At 41.9% G+C, this 19,464-nt stretch overlaps 1 protein-coding gene across 3 annotated transcripts in view; it reads left to right on the forward strand.

Moving 5' to 3' along the window:
- Nucleotides 1-1,991: 1,991 nt before the first annotated feature.
- The window catches only part of tsen54 (TSEN54 tRNA splicing endonuclease subunit), a 62,215-nt gene continuing 44,742 nt past the window's right edge, over nt 1,992-19,464 (forward strand). The window contains exons 1-3 of one of the 3 annotated variants that reach the window (XM_073026739.1): nt 1,992-2,142; nt 7,401-7,565; nt 8,274-8,337. In XM_073026739.1, the coding sequence (XP_072882840.1) occupies nt 2,093-2,142; nt 7,401-7,565; nt 8,274-8,337 (279 nt within the window). In that variant the 5' untranslated portion in view covers nt 1,992-2,092. The remainder of the gene's footprint in view (nt 2,143-7,400; nt 7,566-8,273; nt 8,338-19,464) is intronic. The other 2 variants (XM_073026740.1, XM_073026741.1) reach the window with 2 other exon arrangements.

Consider the following 19,464-nt stretch of genomic DNA (forward strand, 5'->3'; position numbering starts at 1 on the left):
AAACAGGTGCATTCTATTGTTTCAGTCATTTAGATATTCCCCACATGTTATCCAGTGACCCTCTTTCCATTTATTCAACCTTTCTCGGATGGTCTTGTAACTGTATGTCTGTTTTAACTGCAAGGCAGTGGTGTTTTCTTCTCCTCTGACTCACATGTGCCCTGAAGTCTATTCACATGAAAGATGTAGGTTAAGAATATGTTTTTATAGATATTCCGTAAACATCAATTGGGTGGAGTGGAATAATTTAAGTGCGGTGTCATTGGGTGGGGTTCCTGCTGGGACAGCTAACCTAGTGGGAGGGGATGAAGTTAAGAGCTGGGAAGTTGATTGGAGAAAGAGACAGAAGGCCGTCCATGGCCTCCTCTTCTGTGTGAATGTCCATCTCTAGGACCCCAAACAGTCCTCCCAGGTGAGGCGACGCTTCACTTGTGAGTCTGTTGGGGTCATGTGCTGTGTTCGGTACTCCCGGTGTGGCCTCCAGTATATTGGTGAGACCTGACGTAGGCTATTGTGAATTGCAGGAATATGGGAGGCTGCTTTGCCGAGCTTCTACGCTCCATTCGCCAGAACAAGCAGGATCTCCTAGTGGCCACCCATTTTAATTTCACTTCCCATTCTCATTCTGATATGTCTCCACTATTGTAACGAGGCCACACTTAGGTTGGAGGAACAACACCTTATTTTCCATTTCAGTAGCATGATGGCATGAACATTGATTTCTCAGACTTCTGGTAATGCCCCCCAACACCCCCCTTCTCCATTTTCCATCCCCCTTTACCCTCTCTCACCTCATCCCCTTGCCCACCTATTGCCTCCCTCTTGTGCTCCTTTCACCTTTTTCTTTCTTCCATGACCTTCTGTCCCTTTCACCAATCAACTTCCCAGCTCTTTACTTCATCCTTCCCCCTCCAGGATTCACCCACCACCTCGTGAATCTCTCTCCCTTTGCCCCACCTTATAAATCTACTCCTCAGCATTTTTCTCCAGTCCTGCTGAAAGGTCTCAGCCCAAAACATCGACTGTACTTTTTTCCAAAGATGCTGCCTGGCCTGTTGAGTTCCTCCAGCATTTTATGAGTGTTGCTTGGATTTCTGGCATCTGTAAATTTTCTCTTGCTTGTGACATTGAGTTGGGGTTCACTTTGAAAGGCAGGTCTGACATGATTATGTAATTACATTAAGTACTTTTACTGGGCTTTGTGTTCATTTTTTTGGAGCTCAGTAAATGAGTTATTATGGTTTTTTAAAAACATAAAATGCCTTACATGCTTTATTAGTGAAAACCCATAGTCTCATCATTGAGATGTTCCTACAACCAATGATTTTACCTCAAGGACTCTTTATCTATTATCTCATGGTCTCCTTATTTATTGATATTTATTTGTATTTACATTTGCAGTTTGTTGTCTTCTGCACTCTGGTTGATCTTTCATTGATCCTGTTATAGTTATTATTCTATAGATTTGCTGAGTATGCCCACAGAAAAATCTATCTCAGGGTTGTATGTGGTTACATATGAACTTTCATAATAAAATTGCTCTTTGAACTTTGAATCAATGGATATCATAGTGCACATGGAATGAGTGCATCTGGCAGACAATGCAATACATGCAAAATACGCAATGCAAGACAACGCAAAAGTGACATACACACATGGTAGTTTAACTGGTGAACTTTATAATTTGTATTGTTTTAATATATCAATTGAACAGAAATATGGACATTAGTATTGTGGACAGGATTTATTATCCATCCCTTGATAAGATGTAGATCAACCACGATATCTTCGATTGATGAAACAGGCTGCTTTACTCCTGTTCATTCGTTCGCAATAGATGGGAACTCAGTCAGCGAACGCCGGGACACGACGGATGTTCCGAAGCAAAGTGAGAGGAGCACTAGGACCTGATGGAATTTCTGATCCGTGTAAGATTGAGAATATGCGTAATGCGCAGACCGAGCGCCGCGGACGCTAAGGTCCGGAACCAACAGTGAGCAAGCGCCAGCCGAAGCGGAAGTCCCCGGCGGAAGAGAAGTACAACGGACGCTGGGGGGTCTGGCGCGGCGCTATTCTGGACCCGGCTGCGCAAATGGAGGTGGTTGAGGAGCGAGTGGAGAGCCCCGCGGGTCGCACGCTGAGGTAAACGCCGTGGCCCAGGGGCTTCGGGGCAGAGCGGTATTCTTGCTGCTCCAGGCGCCGTTGCAAGCCTGGCTTGCAGGGTCTAATCCCGGTTTCTGTTAAAAGGAGCACTCTCGTGGGCTACAACACACACAAAATGCTGGTGGAACACAGCAGGCCAGGCAGCATCTATAAGGAGAAGCGCTGTCGACATTTCGGGCCGAGACTCTTCGTCAGGACTAACTGAAAGGAAAGATAGTAAGAGATTTGAAAGTAGTGGGGGGAGGGGGAAATGCGAAATGATAGGAGAAGACCGGAGGGGGTTAGTCATGACGAAGGGTCTCGGCCCGAAATGTCGACAGCGCTTCTCCTTAGCGCTTCTCCAAGCTCACCAGTCGTGTACACCGCGATGCAATCAAATGGTTTGGTCTATCAGGTCTCTCCTCGCCCTCTGTCGTTCCAGAGAAACCCTAGTTTGTCCAATCTCCTTATAGCATTGTCCTCTAATCCAGGTAGTTGTTTTGTTATTCTGTATCCTCTCCAAAGCCTCCATATCCTAGCTAGAATGGGGAGGCTGCAATGTGACTTAATTCTTGAACTCAATAGCTTGGCTAGTAAATAGAATGCTGTATTCCTTTACACTATTAACTTATGCAGCCACTTTCAGGGATCTATGGACTTGAATTCTCAAGACCCAAGTACACTTATCAAGAATGTATAAATTATACAACCTTGAGATTTGTTTGCTCACAGGTAGCCACAAAGCAAGAAATCCCAAAAGAACCCAATTAAAGAAAAAATAGAATGAAAATAAAAATAGAAGCCCAACACTCGATGTGCACGAGAAAGGAAAAAAACAACAACACACAAACACCAGTATTCCAAACCAAAACTGAGTCCTCAGATCTGAACCCGAGAGTAGGTCAAAGCCTCGCGTATATTAGACCCAGGGCACAGATCAAGGGCCGTCTTCGTAACCTCAGCGTCATAAAAGGAGAGGGGAGTGACCATTGTGGAGAAGGAGTATTATTGACTCTTGTCTTAGATCCCAACATCCTGTCTTTTCAGTCCATCTGAGCAGGTATTTAAATTGAATCAGATTCAGGTTTATTATTATTAGCGTGTGTTGTGAAATTTGTTAACTTTGCAGCAGTTCAATGCAATACATAATATAGGCGATGAAAAGAAAGAAAATCAATTACAGTATATGTATAATGAATGCATTAAAATTGCGCAATAATATACATTTAAAATATACATTTTTTAAAAATAAGATAGTGTCCAAGGGTTCAATGTCCATTTAGGAATTGAATGGCAGAGGGGAAGAAGCTGTTTCTGAATCACTGAGTCTGTGCCTTCAGGCTTCTGTACCTCTTACCTGATGGTAACAGTGAGAAAAGGGCATGCCCTGGGTGCTGGAGGTCCTTAATAATGGACGATGTCTTTCTGAGACACTGCTCCTTGAAGATATTCTGGGTACTTTGTAGGCTAGTACCCAAAGTGGAGCAGACTAAATTTACAACCCTCTGCAGCTTCTTTCAGTCCTGTGCAGTAGCCCCTTTGCCCCCCCCCCAATACCAGACAGTGATGCAACCTGTCAGAATGCTCTCCACAGCACAACTGTAGAAGTTTTTGAGTGTTTTTGTTGACATATCAAATCTCTTCAAACTCCTAACGAAGTATGGACGCTGTCTTGCCTTCTTTGTAGCTGCATCGATATGTTGGGACCAGGTTAGGTCATTAGAGATCTTGACACCCAGGAACTTGAAACTGCTCACCTAATGATGGAACAGCAAAAGGCTCCAGTGCCCCGGAGAGAGGAGTGGACATCATGGAGAGCGAGTGAAATCGGCTCTTGCCTCCAATCTGGGCTGGTGTTTAAATTGTCTGAAAGACCATTGTACCTCGCTCTAGAACCCAGGCCCGCTATGGAAGGCCCTGGGCCTAGACCATGCTGCCCAGCGACTCATTCCGGGCCCAAATTCCGACGCCCAGACCAAAGGCACTCTCAAGCTCTTTAAATCAGCTCAGCGCCCAGAGCGATCCAACCTCGCACCAGAGCCAGCTGAATGAGCATCGAACTCAGATCTCCTCTGTCCGGGTCCCGATTTCTCCTTGCCAGCTGTGCCTAGAGCGACTCATCTTGTTGCTGGGTCAACTGTATGGTTATCAAAACGCTACCTGCAATGATTCATTCCCCCCCACCCCCAAACTCGCTTCACCATTGCTCGACCCTTCACTATTTGGGTGATGATTTAACACAATTTTACCTCCAGAAAATGTATTTTTAGTGATGCTTTTAGTCAGACTTCTTTGCCTTTTGACTACCAGGAGGCTGTTGCACATGTTTGGTAGCACCATCTTAACCAGAAGTCACATGTATGCCACTGTACATTACAGATGTTGAGGGTCCTGTCATTAACTGTACACTTTCCCTTTACATTTGATATCCCAAAGTGCAATACCTTAGACTTGCCTGGTAAACTGCATTTACAATTTCTTAATGCCTGTCTGCAGCTGATCTGTATCCCACTGCATCCTTTGCCAACTTTCTGTCCTGTTCACAATGCCACCAGTCTTTGTGTCCTGTGGAACATCATCAGTCACACATCTTTAGCCAGAATAAAACCCATCCATAACCACTTTTTTTCCCCCTATGGGCAAGCCAGTATATCCTATGCATCTTAATCTTCTGGATGAACCTACGTAGCAGGTACCTTGTCAAATGGCTTATTAATATGTTATTAGATTGGCATCCAGAATTGTAGTCAGGAATAATGGACTAAGAACTCCATTCTCTTCTCTCCCCCCCCCCCCCAATAGTATCTTTCTTATTTCTGAAGACATTAGTCAGGAGATGATGCAGGCAGCTTCTTTTGTAAAAAAGGAATATGTTGAGTCACTGAGTGTCACTCCCCTAGATCTGTGTCTCTCACCTCCTCTCTCCCACCCCCCTGTGCCCCATTGTGTGTGGTTCTTCTCTCTTTTCCCCCACCGTGGCACGCAAAAGTTTGGGCACCCTGGTCAAAATTTCTGTTACTGTGAAAAGCTAAGCAAGTAAAAGATGACCTGATTTCCAAAAGGCATAAAGTTAAAGATGACATTTCTTTAATATTTTAAACAAGATTACTTTTTTATTTCCATCTTTTACAGTTTCAAAATAACAAAAAAAGGAAAAGGGCACCCTGCATGGTCAGTACTTAGTAACACCCCTTTGGCAAGTATCACAGCTTGTAACCACTTTCTGTAGCCAGCTAAGAGTCTTTCAATTCTTGTTTGGGGAATTTTCGCCATTCTTCCTTGCAAAAGCTTCTAGTTCTGTGAGATTCTTGGGCTGTTTTGCATGCAATTCTCTTTTGAGGTTTATCCACAGATTTTCGATGATGTTTAGGTCGGGGGACTGTGAGGGCCATGGCAAAACCTTCAGCTTGCACCTTGAGGTAGTCCATTGTGGATTTTGAGGTGTGTTTAGGATCATTATCCTGTTGTAGAAGCCATCCGCTTTTCATCTTCAGCTTTTTAACAGACGGTGTGATGTTTGCTTCCAGAATTTGCTGGTATTTAATTGAATTCATTCTTCCCTCTACCAGTGAAATGTTCCCTGTGCCACTGGCTGCAACACAAGCCCAAAGCATGATCAATCCACCCCCGTGCTTAAAAGTTGGAGAAGTGTTCTTTTCATGAAATTCTGCACCCTTTTTTCTTCAAACATACCTTTGCTCATTGTGACCAAAAAGTTCTACTTTAACTTCATCAGTCCAGAGGACTTGTTTCCTAAATGCATCAGGCTTGTTTAGATGTTCCTTTGCAAACTTCTGACACTGAATTTTATGGTGAGGATGCAGGAAAGGTTTTCTTCTGATGACTCTTCCATGAAGGTCATATTTGTGCAGGTGTCGCTGCACAGTAGAACAGTGCACCACCACTCCAGAGTCTGCTAAATCTTCCTGAAGGTATTTTGCAGTCAAACGGGGGTTTTGATTTGCCTTTCTAGCAATCCTACTAGAATTAGGTTCTCTTGTAAAGTTTTCTTGGTCTTCCAGACCTCAACTTGACCTCAGCCGTTCCTGTTAACTGCCAATTCTTAATTACATAATGAACTGAGGAAACAGCTACCTGAAAATGCTTTGCTATCTTCTTATAGGCTTCTCCTGCTTGGTGGGCATCAGTTATTTTAATTTTCAGAGTGCTAGGCAGCTGCTTAGAGGAGCCTGATTGTTGGGACAAGGTTTGAGGAGTCAGGGTATATATAAAGCTTTGAAATTTGCATTACCTGGCCTTTCCTAATGATGACTGTGAAAAGCCATAGCCCTAACAAGCTAATTAAGGTCTGAGATATTGGTAAAAGTTATATGTGAGCTCAGATCGTTTGGGGTGCCCAAACTTTTGGATGGTGCTCCTTTCCTTTTTTCACTTTAAAATTGTGCAAAACAAAAATAATACACTAATCTTGCTTAAAATGTTGAAAAGAATGTTTCATCTTTAACTTTATGACTTTTGGAGATCAGTTCATCTTCTAATCACTTAACTATTCACAGTAACAGAAATTTTGACAAGGGATGCCCAAACTTTTGCATGCCACTGTATATGTGTAACTGTTTTTCTTGATAAGAGTTGTAGAGTGAATTCTTCATTGTTGATTACATAAGTTCTGTTTTTCCTGTCAGGATTGTTATCCCTGAGCTGAACCTCCAAACCTGGTGGGCCACTCTTAGCCTGGCCTCTACCCTCTGACCTGTTTGGCATGGGTGACCCTATCAACAGCCAAAGAATGAAGCCCTGACTCTAGCCCATATAGCTCTCCGGGTCATTGAGGCATAGTAGCCTCCAAACTACAGCAAAGTTGTGGTCCTCTTGGAGGTTCCATGTACCTGTTTAATTGTCTTTTAGATGTCATAATCTTAACTGCCTCTACTATTTTGTTTAGCAGCTCATTCTATGCACTCGCCACTGTGTGTAAAAACTTGTCCAAAAGAAAAAAACTTGTCAGAATGCTTTTAAATCTATTCCTTCTCACTTTAAATATGTCATTCTCTACCCTGGAAGAAAGACTGTGCCCTTTTACCATATCGGTTCCCCACGTTATCTTATAAAGCTCTGAGACTGAGGAGCCGCTCAGTCCTTGTTACGGGCAAGAAAATCTCTGATCATCTCTGAACAGCTGAAACAAATGCAGGCATACCTACAGCACCAGGAAAATCAAATCAGCACAAGAATAAGTGAATATCAGTAAGTGAGCTGATTTTTCCCCTCCTACCCCACCCCCGTTCCTCCTGAAGCCCTGAAGAATTGTTTTTAGCACGATCCTGCGATCACAAGATTCCCCAGCGGACTCATGGCCAGAAGGACTTCATCCCGGATAACTCTGAAGAGCAAGCGGAGAAGCTACAGGTGTGCCAAGAGGAACAGTGGCAGCTCCTGTCTGAAGAACGAGTGGAGCGACTGTAAGTCCTGCTGCTTAATTACCAGGGCTTGGATTTCAAGAGAATGTGCATAGCTACTAGTAGTCAATGATCACACTTGTCTGGTCTATCCTACGTGATGCAGAAAGCCAATGGGAAGGGGTGGTTGGAGAAACTTCTCTTGTATGGGACCTTGGTATGTGTTGATACAGAGAAGGTGATTGTTCAGCATAATATCCGGTGTTCTGCTCAGTGCAGTTCACTCAATGCTTGTGTGAGGTCTCACAGGTATGGTTTATATTTTATTGATCACAATATCTATGCATATTCTAGTTTTAAATTAGTTGTAAAGTTATCCCTTTAGGTTCTGCAATCAAATGGTTCACCCTTCAAATGCCTTAAAGAGCAGAATTACACTGTCCTGTCAGATTCTCCCAGGACATGCATAGCCTGAGTTAGAGACCATTAAATCTGATTTATACTACTGTGGAGTTATTCCAAATGAATAGCTAATTTAGCATAATTTTAGTAGCATGTTCTGAAAGGGAGGCTTTCCTGACACTTGGAACCAATTAATAATCCTGGTAACAGTCGAGAGCTCAGTAAAATGTAGACTATGGGTTTTTTTTACTTTAAAAAAAACTGGTTAATAATTGTATCTTTTTTTAATTGAGCCTGCAGATTCCTGATGATTGTATTACTTCCTTTGTGGAAAACAGCTGCATAAATTATTCTTTTCATTTTGTGTAGAGGGAGCCTGATAAAAGCAGAATGGAAACCCCAGGAGGGCATCGTAGAGCTGAAGTCCAACGCAGTGAGTTTAGCTAAAGCAGAATACTCTTATTTAAGGGGAGTGCTAGATGTGTGCAGCAACGAGCCTCCCAACTATACATGTGGTGCTCAGGTGCTTTACACAGTGGAGAACATGTGCTGTACTCTGGGGATGATGGAGATTGGGAGATACGAGTGAGTGCAGTTCAATAGTCTGCCATTCAGGCACTTTATAGAAGGCCGGGGGTTCTAGGTAGGGGCTGCTGGCAATATTGGGAGGCCAGCGTTCAGTGGGCAGTGGGGACTGGAACTTCCAACAAGTGAGATCACAAGGTTGGGTGTGGTTCCAGCAAATTGAGGTGAGGGGATAGCCAAAGCTGGAGAATGGAAATGATTTTTGGGGTCAGGTAAGAAAATACAGCCAAAAATTGGATGCAATAATGACTCGCCCTGGCAAGGGTCCTAATCCCGATCTGTGCAAGAAAAGACACAAGAAGCAGTGTGTACCTGATGTCTGTTTGTTTGCAGGCAGTGTGGTCCAGGTTCCCCCATGGTGCTTGAACAGGCTTATTGCACGGGGAAAAAGTAATAACACAAGGCTGTTATGATATCAGGGTGTGTGTGACCCGCACCAGGAAGTGCCCGGTCGACTTTGCAATGTGGAAAAAAGTGACTCAGAAATAGTTGCTGCTTCATTCCACTGCAGAAAAGAACAATTTCCACGGGTAGAAAAGCAAATGAAGAAAACAGCATGTGCAATTGAATTTGCATGGAAGAATATTTTTTTATACTCATTTTTACCATGTTGGTAACAAAGCTTTATTTTGGGGGAAAATTATGCTTTCAATCAACCAATCCATTTTGTCATAAAGGTTGGAGATTGGAATTGCATTTGTATCCCATCTGTATCCAATCCCAATGAATACTTAATAATAATGATTGAACTAAATACATTATTTTTTTAAATTGCAAAGAAAGATGGAAAGTTAATAAAAATAGAAATTGCTAGTAAATAAAAGTTAATAAAAATAGAAAATGGAGAATGAGGGGTGATTTGATAGAGGTGTAAAAAATTATGTTGAGTATAGATAGAGTGAATGCAAGCAGGCTTTTTCTACTGAGGCCAGGGGAGAAAAAAACCAGAGGTCATGGGTTAAGGGTAAAGGGGGAAAAGTTTAAAGGGAACATTGGGGGGGCTTCTTCACGCAGAGAGTGGTGGGAGTGTGGAATGAGCTGCCAGATGAAGTGGTGAATGTGGGCTCACTTTTGACATTTAAGAAAAACGACAGGTACATGGATGAGAGGGGTTTGGAGGGATATGGCCCAGGTGCAGGTCAATGGGACTAGACAGAAAAATGGTTCGGCACAACCAAGAAGGGCTAAAAGGCCTGTTTCTGTACTGTAATGTTCTATGGTTCTAGAAATTCTTAGCAGGTCAGGCAGTATTAGTGCAAAGAGGAACAATTAATGATTCAGGTTAAAGGCTTTGAAACATTGGTTGTTTCTTATTCCATAAGTGCTGCCTGACCCATTGAGTGGTTCCAGCATTTTCTGTTTTTCTTTCAGATTTCCACTCTCTGTAGATTTCAATTTTAATTTATATAGAAAGTTATAACATGCTGTGCAGCCCACTTCCACCTTTTTGGCTCTCTTTTTGCCTTTATGATAAAAGCTGCATTTCTGAAGCTCAGCCCCAGTAGCAGTCTGTCATTGTAGAAGGCACTTGAAGAGGTGTTGCATCAAATTAAAGTACCTGGTATAGAGGGTAATACATTGGCATGGATAAAAGATTATATGGAGTGTCAGGGGTTCAGGAATTATGGAATTATATGAACATGGCAGGTGTTAGTTCAAACAAAAATCAGTTTTCAGGAAATGAAACTGTTCAGTTTATTTTCAACTGATACTTGAAACTAATCATTGGGTAAAGGACATTCTGATTCTGTCCTGTTGGAGAAGACTATAGATGTTATTGTGTTGGTCATTGAAAACTTCAGAATGAGTTCAGGGAAGACGTTATGTGACCCTCTTCAGTAGCGCATTGGTAATTAATGCACAGTTCAGGACGGGCGCTCTCTACGAGAATTTAATATTCTGGTAGTTGTATATTCAGGTAGTCATCCTTCAACACTGTAACAAAATAAGTATGTTTTGAGTGTCGGGGTTTTGTGCTGTGAAGCTCTTGGACCAAATACTATTCAAAAGTGGTTTTGCTAGTAGGGATACACTAACATGGTAAATAATGTAATTCTGCACAGTTACCTGACTCTATCTGAAATGGTTAAGTGGGTGATTATAACCATTGAAACTGTAATTGTGTATTGTTATCTTTATGTTTTTTTTTAAATTTTTTTATTAGTTTTTCAAAACATTTTACAAAATTAAAAACCCCAAATCCCAATGAGGAGCATTAATACAGAGCAAGGTTAAGCATACAATAACAATATGCTACACAGGAAGAGAATTTAACAAAAAAGCACCTAAATTAAAGACAAGTGAGCTTAGTGACCTCCCCAAACCCCACAACACAAGAAAAAAAACAATTCCAGACCAACCACCACACAATATAGAGAGTATAAGTCCGGACAGTCAAACTCCCAGACTGTAAATACACTTAGCAACAGAGGATAATAATGCCTACTACCAGAAAAAAAAGGGAGCTGAAAGCAAGGGACTGAAAAGAAAAAAAAACCCTAGACAAGAGGAAGGTTATGAAAGTACTTGATAAAAGGCCCCCAGATCTTATGGAACTTTAAATCCGAATTGAGAACTGAATAATGAATTTTTTCGAGGTCCAAGCAGGCCATAATGTCGTTAAGCCATTGCGCATGAGTGGGCGGGGCAACATCTCTCCATCTAAGGAGGATCAAGCGTCTCGCCAGGAGAGAGGCAAAGGATAGTATTCGGCATTTGGTCGGACCCAGACATAAATCTGTCTCGCCCCAAAAACCGAACAGAGCAATTAAGGGGTTAGGTTCTAGGTGCTGATTCAGAATACCTGATAGTGTAGTGAAGACATCTTTCCAGAATTTCTCCAAGCTAGGACAGAGCCAGTACATATGGATGAGAGAGGCCACGCCCCTCTTGCATTTATCACAGAGCGGACTAATGCCAGGGTAGAATCGAGATAGTTTAGATTTAGACATATGGGCTCTATGAACAATCTTAAACTGTAAGAGACAATGGCGAGCACAAAGAGAGGTTGAGTTAACCGATTTGAGAACTGAGTCCCAGCTCTCCTCGGATAAGGAGATATTTAAATCCTGCTCCCAGGCCATTTTAATTTTATCCACAGGGGCCCGTCGTAAGGCTGCTAGTTTATCTTGGATAATTGAAATTAAACCTTTACCTAGTGGATTAATGGAGAGAAATAGGTCCATAGCATTTTTCGCAGGCATTTCAGGAAAGTTAGGAATTAAAGGAGCAGTAAAGTGTCGGATTTGGAGATATCTGAAAAAGTGAGCGTTAGGCAGGTTGAACTTAACAGAGAGCTGTTGAAAAGAAGCGAAGCGGTTATCAATGAAGAGATCTTCAAAATGTCTAATGCCCTTCCTGTACCAAACATGGAATGCTGAATCGAACATGGTAGGTAAAAAAAGGTGGTTATGTGCGACAGGGCTAGAAATGGAAAACCCCTGGAAACCATAGCATTTCCTGAACTGAGCCCATATACGCAAAGTGTGTCTAACCAGAGGATTAGCTATTGATCTGGGCAGACTGCTAGGGAGTGCAGAGCCAAGAAGTGCAGATATAGATAATTCTTTAGTGGAGCTCAACTCCATTGCCACCCAGTTAGGGCACTCAGGTTGACCGTGGAAGAAAGACCAGAAGGCAGCACAACGTATATTAGCTGCCCAGTAATATAAGCGAAAGTTAGGTAAAGCCATGCCACCCTCTTTTTTAGATTTTTGGAGGTGGATTTTATTAATTCTAGAGTGCTTATTCTGCCACAGATATGACAAAATAATAGAGTCTAAGGAATCAAAAAAAGATTTAGGAATAAAAATTGGGATAGATTGAAATAAGTATAAGAATTTGGGGAGAACATACATTTTGACAACATTGATACGACCTACCAAGGACATAGATAGAGGTGACCATTGTACCAGACTCTGTTTTGTAGCATATGAAAGGTTGACAAAGTTTTCACGAAAGAGATCTTTAAACTTCCTTGTGACTGTAATTCCAAGATAAGTAAATTGATTATGGACTACTTTAAAAGGGAGATCTCGAAATATTAGTTCTTGTGCTTCTTTATTAATTGGGAAAAGTTCACTCTTATGTAAGTTGAGTTTATAGCCAGAGATCTGGCTAAACTGGTCAAGAAGTGAAAACATTAGAGGTAAGGATGTAGACGGATATGAGAGAAAGAGTAGTAAGTCATCAGCATAGAGAGAGACTTTATGTTCAACACCCCCTCTCCAAATCCCGGTCAGTTCAGGACATTTTCGAAATGCTATCGCCAGAGGTTCTATAGCCAAATCAAAGAGAAAGGGACTTAAGGGGCATCCCTGACGGGTGCCACGTTTGAGATTGAATACTTGGGATTTCTGAAAGTTAGTTAGAACAGAAGCAGTAGGACACAGGTACAGCAATTGGATCCAAGAGATGAAACTTTGGCCGAGGTCAAATTTTTCTAAGACTGCAAAAAGGTAGTTCCACTCTATACGATCAAATGCTTTCTCCGCATCAAGGGAGATAACACATTCTGGAGTCCCAGTTGGAACTGAGTATAAAATATTAAATAGACGCCGAATGTTAAAAAAAGGGAGACGGTTTTTAATAAAGCCTGTTTGGTCAGCAGAGATAATGGAGGGAATAATGGTTTCTAATCTATGAGCCAACACTTTAGCTAAGATCTTTACATCAACATTGAGCAGAGAGATCGGCCTGTACGAGGAACACTCTGTTGGGTCTTTGCCCTTTTTTAAAAGAAGAATAATAGATGCCTCATTGAAAGAGGGTGGCAATTTGCCGTAGTTAAATGAATCAGATAATACTGAAAGTAACTGAGGAGAAAGAAGTGAGGAGAATGATTTATAAAATTCCACAGGGAACCCATCAGGTCCAGGAGATTTCCCTGAGGACAGTGCAGAAATTGCAAAAGATATTTCTTCTAGTGATATAGGCGCATTAAGTTTGGCTTTGAAATCAGATGAAAGTGAGGGGATATTCAGATTCTGTAAAAATTGATCCACAGAGATATTGTCATTCAGGGATTCAGAGGAATAAAGCCGAGAATAAAATTTTTTAAATGCGTCATTAATTTCTAAATGATCCGATGTAAAGTCTCCATTCTCCTTCCGGATCTTTGTAATATGTTGTTTGGCTTTAGAACGCCTCAGCTGATTGGCTAGGAATTTACCAGACTTATCCCCATGAATGTAAAAGCGGCTCTTGCTTTCGAGAAGTTGGCGTTCGACAGGTTGAGTGGACAGAAGGTTAAATTTAGTTTGGAGTTCAACGCGCTTCTTGTATAATTCAGGGTTCTTAGTTTGGGCATATAATTGATCCACATCTTTAATCTGGTTAATGAGGTCTGCTCGATCTGCACGGGATCTTCTATTGAGATTTGCTGTGTAAGAGATTATTTGACCCCTCAAATATGCTTTCATGGCATCCCAGACAATCTGGGATGGCACTTCAGGTGATGTATTAGTGTTAAAATAGAAGGTTATCTGGTCTTTAATAAATTTTACGAAATCATCATCCGATAATAAAGTTGAATCGAACCGCCAGTGTTTGTTCCTCTGAGGGAGACTGGGAAAGTTCAGAGAGAGGGTAATTGGGGCATGGTCAGAAATCAATATACTCTGATAGTCACAAGTGTGGGCAAATGGGATAAGTTGGTTATCGAGTAGGAAATAGTCAATTCTAGTGAAGGTATGGTGAACATGTGAGAAAAAGGAATAATCTCTCTCCGTAGGATGGAGGAAACGCCATATACCAGAGATACCAAAATTAGAGAGAAACGACTGAATAGCTAAGGCAGAATTGGTAGGTGATCTGGTAACAGAGGACGATCGGTCCAGTTTAGGATCCAACCAACAGTTAAAGTCACCACCCAATATAAGAGAGTATGAGTTTAAGTCTGGTAGTGAGGAAAAAAACCGTTCAAAAAAGTTAACATCATCAAAGTTGAGGGCATACAGGTTTGCTAGTGCAACTTTAGTGTTATATAGTTTACCAGAAACAATAATAAAACGGCCATTTGTGTCCGATATTTTATTATGGAGTTCAAAAGGAATATTTGAGTTAATAAGAATGGAGACTCCCCTAGCTTTAGTGGCAAAGGATGAATGAAAATGCTGACCCGCCCACTTGGACAGAAGCCGGGAGTTATCGAAACAACGAATATGAGTTTCTTGGAGGAAAGCAATGTCAGCTTTGAGTTGTTTAATATGTGAGAATACCTTCCTCCTTTTAACAGGGTGGTTCAGTCCCTTTACATTCCAGCTCACAAATTTAAGTGCACTAGCCATTATCAATTACTAATGCATAAAAGGCAGCAGGCATATAAAAAATCAAGCGGTACAATAGCAGTCTGGGAGCAGAGATGTAAACATAGGTTCGTAAGGTCAAAATATAAACATGTCCTAAACAATAAAGAAATGTTGGAACTGGAAAATCCACCCCACCCACACAACCCAAGACTAGATGGCTACCAAAACAAGTAGCTAGCTCTACCAGAAAAATTAACCCAAATACAACTTCCAGATCTGTGTCATTGACAGCAGTTCCGTATAAATGCTATAACAAACTAACTATTTTATGCACTAGAAAACATAACTACAGATTAGAACACCTTCTGCCGAGATATACAACTTAATACAGAGCGAATCAGAAGAAAACCAAAACTAACCTACCCGCGAAATATTATAGAAGAATAAAGTAAGAGAAAGGGGAAAAAAAGGTAAGAAGGAAAAAGAAAAAAAAAGAGGAAGGGGAAAATTATAAATTCAAGACGAGTATTTATCAACCGTTTACCGAGAAGGGAGAAAAAAACATTCAGAGAATGGAAAAAAGGGGATGAAGAAAAGAAAAAGATAAAATAAATAAGTATTTAAAACAGAGGAAAAATAAATCAGCAGTTGAACTGTGAACCGACAAACAGGGAGGCCTTCACTAAAGACTTCAAACCTCCAAAACAAGTTAGATTTAGTTGTAGAATTCTGTAGGTAAAGTTATACAGAGGTAAAAATAGATTACACACACACCAAATCCCGGGAGAGATTGTCAACAGCCTTTAGAGTTTCAGTGAATAATGTCTGAGTGATTCAAGTGAATTCCGAGTCCAGAGAAAGTAATTTTACTACGAGGAGTACTTACCCACCATTTTAGGAGGTCCAATCAGATTCCGAAGATGACTGGATAGCCGGAAGACTTGCCACAAACGCTTCAGCTTCCCTCGCTGATTTGAACCACTTGAATTCCCCGGTATTAAACTTGATTCTTAGGTCAGCAAGATTACGAAAGGAAGGTTTGAAACCACGATCAAAAAGCACTTTCATTACGCCTTTATACTCAGCGCGCATCTTTAAGGTCTGGGGTGCAAAATCTTCCACAAAGCAAATGGTTGTATCCTGGAAAGAAAAAGAGCCTCTGCGATGTGCCTCCACAATCAGACTATGTTTTACCTGGTATTGATGGAAACACAAGATTACTGGTCGTGGACGGGATCCCAGAATTCCGGGGGAGACATAGACTCTGTGTGCCCGTTCCAGCTCGGGCGGGTTTGGAAGCAGATCCTTCCCGAATATCTCACAGAGAAACTCGGCGAAAAACTTCACGGTTGACCCCTTCTCAGTTGCCTCTGATAATCCCAGAATTCTGATGTTGCAGCGTCTGCTGCGATTTTCGAGATCCACCATTTTGGAAAGAAGTTTATTAGATTTTTCCTCTAAGCTGGAATAGAGAGTCTCCAAGTATCGAACCCGACTTTCTAAAGCTTCAGAAGTCGAATCGATGTGAGATAAGTGTTCAGCATGTTTGTCCACTTTATCGTTGATCCGATCCAGTTTCTCTTCTAACTGTTTGAAAGCGGTTTTAATTTGCTTTAAGATTTCGTCTCAGAGATTTTCAAGCGCCTCCATCGTCACGTCCGACGAGGTCGTAGTTTCTTTTCTCCCGGATTTAGAACTCTTGCTAGACATTGTAGGTTAGATATATTCACAGGCAAGTAAGAGATACCGAAATAATTCCTAACTAAGCTTTATAAAATGGAGACATTTAGTGCAAAGGTAGCGACAGTAACGGAACAAAAGTTCGGAGCAGCTAAGCGATCGCCATCTTACCGGAAGTCCATCTTTATGTTTTTAAAGAAAAGTATAAAAATTGTGTCAGAAGAGTATGATTCTTTTCAAATAGGACCAGCTCCAGAAGATCTGTAAATAAAAACTTCCGTATCTTCCATTTTCAGCTCACAGCCCTGTGTGGCCATTTTAGTCAGTCACATCAGAGAGCAGACATAAACAGATTTTTCTCTGGTTGGCATAATGTAACAAGTGGTATGTCACAGGCATCAGTGCTCGGGATCTCAGTTTAACTCTATATAAATGATTTGGATCAAGGTATGGTTGTTAACTTTGCTGTTGATGAGAAAAAAAGGTATGAGGAGGATATGAGCAGGCTTCAAAAGGATGCCAGTCGGTTAAGTCAGAAGGCAAAGATCCAGAAAATGATACATAATACTAACATTTGGATAAGGCATTATTTAGAGGGTATGGGCCATAAGCACGCATCTTGGTCAGCAAGGATGAGTGTTTCTGTGCTGTCTACTCTGACTTTAATGCCTGAAAATAAAGTATATTGCCTGGAAGTGAGAGACAGCAGAACTCTTGAGACACACAAAAAGAACTGAGGATCCTGGTGGATGATTCGTAAGAAGCAGAAAAGCCCGGAGAATTTTGGTGAAATACAGTTTGCAGCACGTGATTAAGAAAGGCAACAGTGTTGATTTGCACACAAAGCAAGGAGGCTGTACTTAAGCTACAGAAGGCATTGGGGCAACTGTGTACGGTATTGGCCTCCTTGTCTAATTAAAGTTGTTTATACATTGGATTAGTTTAGAAAAGATTTATTGGATTTGTAGCTGAAGCAACTGGGTTGACTTGTGAGGAAAATACAAGATCCAGAGGGTTCTTGTGAGGGATGGCGAGATGTATTTCTTCCTTTGGAGCTAGGGATTACTGTTCAAAAAATTGGTGTTGCCACTTTGAGATGGGTGAGGTAAAATTCTTTCTCTCAGCATGTCTTGAGTTTTTAGGGCACTCCTTGAAGAGCAGTGGAAGCTAAAACTTTGAATATTATAAGTTGGTAACTAGTTCTTGATGAGCAAAGGGGCAGAAAGGTAACTATGGGTGGACAGGAATTAAATTTTTGATAACCCAGCCAAATGAAAGTGTCCCTCTGGGGCCATGGTGCAAAACGTACACAACACATTTCAAAATAGCAAGCAAAAAAAAAGTCCAAGACCCTGAGCGATGTCCTTCAGATTACAGGCAGTCCCCCGAACATCTGACTTACGGACAGTTCGTACTTACGTCCGCCATTTTAAGTCTGATTGCGACGCCGTCCGCCATTTTAAGTCATTGCCATTGACACTGTGAGTGTTTAACTTTGTACGTGGCTTAAATTTTTCTTGGTAAGATTCACCCTGATACGGCACCCCCCCCCCCCCCACCCCCAGCCGTTCCAGTTGGATGGCGGAGCAGTGAGATCAGCGCTGGGCTCGAGAATGGAAGTTCGATCCAGTGACAGACTGCTCCCGTGCTGGGTTGATGTCAATCCAGTGACTCCTGTACCATCCATGCCAGGTTGATGTCAAGCTCGCAACTTGACCTTGTGAAAAAAAAACACTGCCACCTCCAGTTTAAATACCCATGTGGAATATTGTGGAGGATCAAATACCCAAACTCAGCACAACCTCCACTTGTCCCATTTAGCCTGTCTTAGTAAAGTGGTCCTTAGGACCCGGCGGACCTTGGGAGCTGGCGCAGGTTGGGACCCGCCACCCAGTGTTTCTGTTTCATTGACGGGAAGCGATCGCGATTGAAAATAAAGTGGAAATAATAAAGCATTTGGAAAGAGGTGAAACGCCATCGGTTATTAGAAAAGCGTTAGGCTACAGTCGGTCAACGATCGGAACAATTTTAAAAGATAACAAATAAAGTGAGAATAATGGAGCTTGTGAAACGCCCTGCCCTGATGAAAGCTACAATTATTACTAAACAGCACAGTGGTTTAATTATTGGAATACATACGTTTCTTAAGTGTTTTATGTGCATAGAAAGGTAAAATATATACTATATACTGAGACAATTGTTTGACGAACTGACGCTAAATAATACTGGATGTATTTGTTCCGTCCGACTTAAAGACGGACTCAGGAACGAGGCTCGTACGTAACCCAGGGACTGTCTGTACCAGTGGTGCAGAGCTACTGCAATTTAGCTTGTCATTCCACCAGTTGAACACTGGAGGGCAACACCACTGGAAGAGGCCGAGCACAGGTGCCACGCTACACTGCCTCTGGCGTCTCTCTTGGACTGCAGCAACAGGCATGTTTGAGGCCTAGTCCCCGCCACAACAGAGGCCACGCAGCTCTCCTGCTGCCTGTAACATCACCAAACAAGGGAAATCTCTGAATGCCTGCAGAATCTTACGTTATCAATGTCTGACAGGGTCTTGCGATTGCAAGAGAAATGCCCGAGACAGTCACCTATGGTTGCACTGCACGCCATCTTTGTGCTCCAACTACGATGCCTTTGAATAAGTAGGCAGCAACATGGCCTGCCTGCAGGCCAGTTTCTCCAAACCCCAACTAGCTCCACCTATCTTCTGGAGACCCTGGCTGGCTCCTCCAATCAATGAGCATCTTACCAATGGGGTAAATTCATAGCACCTAAAGCTCTTGGAGACCAGCACCGTCTTGAAATTGTAAAAAACACATTGAACACAGAGTTAAGGTGATGATTAGTTTGACTACAGTCATATTGAATGATGTATCAGGCTTGAAAGATCAAGTATCCTGCTTGTAATTCCATGTCCATAATGTGGAAGACAAATTTGTCAAGCCTCACCGTGGTTGACCTTATAATGTGCATATCAGGTCTATAACCTTGTTAGTCTATCTGTGATTTGATTGGAAAATAGCAGTTTACAATACCTT

This window comes from Hemitrygon akajei, chromosome 22 (assembly GCF_048418815.1).
Source record: "Hemitrygon akajei chromosome 22, sHemAka1.3, whole genome shotgun sequence".
NCBI lineage: Eukaryota > Metazoa > Chordata > Chondrichthyes > Myliobatiformes > Dasyatidae > Hemitrygon > Hemitrygon akajei.